Source organism: Rhincodon typus, chromosome 17 (assembly GCF_021869965.1).
Source record: "Rhincodon typus isolate 14 chromosome 17, sRhiTyp1.1, whole genome shotgun sequence".
Lineage (NCBI taxonomy): Eukaryota > Metazoa > Chordata > Chondrichthyes > Orectolobiformes > Rhincodontidae > Rhincodon > Rhincodon typus.
The window spans coordinates 49,235,726-49,241,725 of NC_063348.1; the positions used below are offsets into that span (position 1 = coordinate 49,235,726).

General features: G+C 35.1%; 1 protein-coding gene across 3 annotated transcripts in view; it reads left to right on the top strand.

Moving 5' to 3' along the window:
- The window catches only part of lrp4 (low density lipoprotein receptor-related protein 4), a 359,208-nt gene extending 354,399 nt beyond the window's left edge, over positions 1-4,809 (top strand). For all 3 annotated transcript variants that reach the window (XM_048607192.1, XM_048607193.1, XM_048607194.1), the window contains one exon: positions 710-4,809. In XM_048607192.1, coding sequence (XP_048463149.1) covers positions 710-1,045 — 336 coding nt within the window. In that variant the 3' untranslated portion in view covers positions 1,046-4,809. The remainder of the gene's footprint in view (positions 1-709) is intronic.
- Positions 4,810-6,000: the final 1,191 nt, after the last annotated feature.

The window sequence follows — 6,000 nt, forward strand, 5'->3', positions numbered from 1 at the left end:
TTTAAAACTGAATGAATAGATTTAGGAAAAAGGGGGAAGGGATGGGAACAAAGATAAAAGAGTAGGTCTGTGATAGGTTGGAGGGCATTGATTAAGTGACAAAAAGGATAACGGTATAAAGCAAAAAGGAGTAGTAATGGTTTTGTAGATGTACAAATGACAACAGCAGAATCATTAACAGCACCTGCTATCTGAAAGAAATGGGAACAGCACTACTTATCCAAAGTTTTTGAAGTTAGTATTTGAGTCCAGTTGATTATAAAGTGTCTAATCAAGGTAAATGATGGCATTACTTAAGCATATGTTCAGCCTCATGCAAAAAGGCCCAGGTTCAAGTCCCACTTGCTGCAAAGGTGTGTCATGACATGTCTGAACATGTTGATTAAAAATATCTGTATTGAACGTCATTGGAACAGTGTAGGAGAGTGAGAATGTCAGCGTAGAAGAGGATAGAGAACTAAAATGGCAAATAACTGGAGTCTCAGGTCATGCTTGTGGGCTGATGTCTATATATTTTCTGAAGAGGTCCATCACAATTACTTCTTACATTGGAAACTATAATATGAACTCTTGAAAATTAAGTGAACAATATAGGGGAACTGCTAGATATGAAATTCAAACGTGCTGCGGCCAGCTTGTGAAGCATTAATTAGATAAAACGTATGGGTTAATAGGTTCAGAATCAAACTGTTTGCCTTCTCTTTTACAGACTGCTTCAGATAATAGTTACACAAAAGGAAAGATAAAAATTGTTGAAGGCATCTGCTTGCTGTCAAATGATGACATGTATTGGGATGACTTGAAACAAATTAAGACCATGCGAGGTGGAATTCTTCGAGATCATGTTTGCATGAAGGCAGAAACACTGTCTATCCAGGGCAGCACAGACTCACTTGGTGACACAGAGACAGAACAACTGCTACAGGATGAACCACTGTCCGAGTGCAGCAGTGTAAACACAAGCTCACAGGAAAGAAGCGGTCTCCCCTTACCTGACACTGGCTGGAAGCACAATCGCAAACCCTCAACTGAAAGTGAGGTCTGATCAGAAATAGCTTCTTCTTTCTTTCCCCTGTGTTCCATTTTAAATATGTTTCTATGGCAACCTCAGATAGTGACTGAGCATGCTGCAGACAGTGTGAGGATACGGACTTTTCTAAAAAAATACACAACTCAACTGAGAACTAAGTGGCACTACAAGCTGTCACCCTGGAAGACAACACATTACACAAGACTGGATAAAGGCCAAGGGATCATGCTCTCTTTTAGTATTTCCAAAATGTCTGATGCATAATATTAACCAATTTCTTTGTCAGATTTACTTGAAGTGTCTGGTTAAAGCATGAATGTACAGATGGTTATCTGTAGCATGTGGTGGCCTACTTTTCTACTGTAGAGGATTCTGCTATTAAAATGGATGTAATTCTGTAAGTGGAGCAAAGTAATCTTTTTTCACACTGTCTGTAGGCCTCAAATTTCTGGGTCTTTTGAGGGACAGTATGAAATTCCTTGTAGTCTCAGGTAAGACTTCCGTACAGGAGGGAGAATATTAAAAAGAAATATTTAATTAACCCTTTCATCCTCATTTTGACATTCGGTCACAACTGAAGTTCTAAATGTGACCTGAATCTCACTTATCCAGGACCTTTGAAAAGAGCATAAAGGAATTGGCAAACAATTGTACAGAACAAGCTGCATTCACCCTCTAAGTATCTGTCTAAGCACTGATTTGCAATTAAGACACTAATTTTGTACTTTGTTAAAGTTGCGGCCATCAGTGATTATTAACTATACTAACTCATAAGCTATCAAGAGTTATTTCTGCTTGTAACCACTATGTACATTTGGATGAAATGTTTAAATATTTCAACTAGTTACATTAAATAGTTTATAAATGTAGATCACCTGCTATACAGGCTACAAATGTGTGCCAGAATTTAACTTTTTCTATCAGACCTGAACATGTCAGTGCTATTTTGTGTTATTAAATGGCAAAGCAGAGCAATTTGAACAGGAATGAAGTTATTAATGGGAAGCAGACTAGAATATTATAAGTAAGTGATGTGAGGGACAGGTTACTAATTTGAATTTACATTGAATTTCAGTGACAAGGACTCTTAAGATTATGGTGGAGAAAACCAAACCACCTTTTAAAATTTCCAAATAAAATTTAAGTCTCAAACATTCGTCATTTTCAGTTATTTAAAGGAATATGAGCAGCTAAATGGAGTACTTCATATATAAAGTAGTTCCCATATAAGGTTTTCAGTTTAAGAATAAAAATCTAATAGGAGTCAACATTAGTTTAATGGTTCATTCCCTCCCCATGAAGACACTGCCATGTCAACTCTGCTCATTACTTAAAACCACTTTATTATTATGTCAATCCTTAATATTCCTTTACTTGCATGGAATTCAGTAACTCAAATTGGTTTAGTATTTGTACGTCCTTGAATATACAATATACGAAGACTTCAGAGGAAGTGAAATAGTCCACTAAATTTAAACTATTCCACAAGGTGGGAGGTATGTTCTAAAGTTGTTTTAAAACTGCAGTGGCATTTTTTTCACTGGAAATATTCCCTGTAATCTTTGCTTTAAGTGTAGAGCACATGCTGTTAATAACTGTAAAGAGAGATATTTTTGGCACTTTGAGCACAGTAGATAGATGATCAATTATGTAACAGCATAAAATTAGGAGGTAAACTTTCATTGTCATTAACTGAACTTTGCAAGCAGCAGTGTAAGATAATACACAGGTTTATGGATTATTGTAACCTAATAATTACTATTAAGCATTTTGCTGCTTTGCCCAATTCTCTTGCCTTGTCTAGAAACATGTTGAAAGTTATTGTTAGTTTTCCTGAACTAAAGTCACCTTTCGCAATCAGAAAATATATATAGTTTAACAGTTATATAAGTGTTTTGTGATGCTGGCAATATCATCTGGATAATAGTGACTTTTTTTCATCCTGTCCCAATCTTGCTTCATAAATTTATAGGATGAGAGACTCCGTTTACTTCAAGTTTCATCAATACCACATCAGCTCAATTTTTCCACCTAATTCCGGTACTGCTTTTCTGAGTGCTACATTTGACTATTATATGATATTCCACAACACTTTCATCCCTATTCCATGAACATTGTTACATTGTCTTTGTAACAAACATTGAAAGGTCAACTGCTTCATTAGTATGCTGTTTGCATGCTTATTTTGATTGCTGCTTTTACAGTGTTGCTTACTGTCAAATAACGAAAGAAAATTGAAGCATGGTCACTAGGAGTAATTAATCTGATTGAAAATTGAATTACTACTTGATTTATCATTTCCACCGTTGTGATGGAACAATTTGTTGTTGACAAAAACCTTGCTTGTTTTCTTTCCTTCCTAATTTTATTCAGTCAATTTTTGCCAACGAGTGGTCAATGCTTGAAATAGAGCCAAGGCTTGAGGGTGTTTTTGTTGCAATCATATGGCTTGGTTTATTTGCTTAGAAATGCATTTCTTTGACCAAATGTCTAATTTTTAACCTTTTGAGTGCCTGGCACTTAAACCTCAAATTGTGCTATTTTATCTAGAACACAAGTTTGGGCTACTGTTCTTGATACCCATTTAAGATTACATTTTTAAAATATAATAACTGGATTGTAATCAAATAAAGCAACTTTCTATATAATTATGAAAAAAAAGATGTTAAATATGTAAATATGTGATAAAGCTCCAGAATTGTAAAAAAAAACATAAATTGTGAAGCACCTGAAAATGGTTTAGATTTACTCATGGTTAACTAATGAAGAATGACAAAAAGTTGTCAGATTCTTTTTATCATTACCAATGACCAGAATACCAGTACAATGAATATAATTAATTTAGTCAGGAAGTATTGCACCAGGCCTTTTTAACCCCTTGAGCACTATATAATCATTTTATAGTATTTTGATATGGGATTTTTTAAAGCCTAAAATACTTCTTATACTTTCTTTGATATTTTTTACATTGTATATCACCAACTTCTTTTATAGTATTCAACTTTAGCTTTGACTCAAAATTGTTAAATAATAACATAAGTTATGTTGAGTAGTGTACAGTTTACTCTTAATCTACACTACCATTATTTGATTCTTTTTTTGCCTTAAGCTCCCACTTTGCTGTGTTATTTATGTTGCTTAATTCAAGTTGTTTTCACCAATTGTTTAATGCAAAAATTACTTTAAATTATCTTGAGTAAACTGTATGAGGGAATTTCAGTACTCAGTGGGTTAAAATACTCAGGTAGTAAACTAATTGTGGCAATAATTGATAAATTAGTCAGTTTAGGATAATAAATGGCACAATCCTACATAATTAATTGATTTATAATATATAGATTCTTGATTTTAAAAGGTAACAACAAACTTCATGGTCCATATTACCTAGCATTTCGATTAAGCATGGCATTATTTTCTTTTTGGAGAAGACTAGGTACTTCCATTGCACTCACAGGAATATCTTGTACTCTACTTTGTCAACTTAGAAAATATTATAAAAACATAAAGGATTTTAAATGATTTTGAATATTACATTTCACCTAATAGAAGGGAAAGCAGAGTAAGTAGACTGAAGCATATATACTGCATTTGGACATCAGTCATGCATTTGTCTTCCAATTGTGTTATAATATATTATTGTTGAGAGGCTGGATAACTAATTTGGGTCTTTGTAATTATCCCAAATTAAACTCTGTAATATTTAAGACAGTCTTGCAATTGCTAACTTTGCTCAGTTAGAAAATGTTTACAGAACAATTGTTTAGTGCGAACTATATATCTGTGTGTATATAAAATGAATTGATTATTAAAATTGAAGTTTTCTAAACTTTTTCTTATATTTCTATTTTTGGATCTGAACTTCACAAAATGTTCTGTTCATTGTTCTTCAAATATATGTTTAATTATCCTAGTTATTCTGAACTTTAAACATAGCAATCTTCATCACCTCTCACATACAAAGTTAACAGAAATGTTCAAAATTATATTTCTTGATAAGGCAAGATAAAGGTGGGAGGTGGTTCGTGTGGTAAATAAATTCCAGCATGGATCCATAGCGTCAAATGGTATCCATAAGACCATAAGAAATAGGAACAGGAGTAGGCTGTTTGGCCCCTTGAGCCTGCTCTGCCATTCAATAGGATCATGGCTGATCCGACATTCCTCACATTCACTTTTCTGCCCTTTCCCCATAATGCTTGAATTTATCTATCTCAGCCTAAAATATACACACGAACTCTACCCACACAGCTCTCTGTGGCAAGAATTTCCAAAGACTCTCAACCCTCTGAGAGAAGAAATTCCTCCTCACTTCACACTTGAATTGGTGCCCCTTTATTTTGAGACTATACCCCCTCCTCCTAGACTCTCCGATGAGAGGAAACATCCTCTCAGTATCTTTGTGTGCTCTAAAATGGGCGGCATGGTGGCTCAATGGGTAGCACTGTTGCCTCACAGCACCAGGGACCCCGGTTCAGTTTCAGCCTCAGGACGACTGTCTCTGTGGAGTTTGTACATTCTGTGTGGGTTTCCTCTGGGTGCTCTGGTTTTCCCCCCAACAGTCCAAAGATGTGCAGGTTAGGTGGATTGGCCATGTTAAATTGCCCATAGTGTCCAGGGCTGTGCAGACTAGACAGTTTAGCCATGGGAAATACAGGGTTACAATGGCGGGGTGGGTCTGGGTGGGATGCTGTTTGGAGGGTTAATGTAGACTTGATGGGCCGAATGGCTTGCTGTGAGGATTCATGGTAAAATCATTTAGGATATAATTTCTGTACCATGTTGTGGGGTAAATGAATTAATTGCAATGAAATTCAGCTTTCATAAATGAATAGGCATGATTCCCAAGGCCCTACTTATTAATTTATTGAGACATTTTGGAACTTTTGAACTGAAAAGTGCTCATATCTGAAAATGGAAATTCATAATTTTTGTGTCCCATGGCCACATCAATCATCTAGTGACTAGCAAAA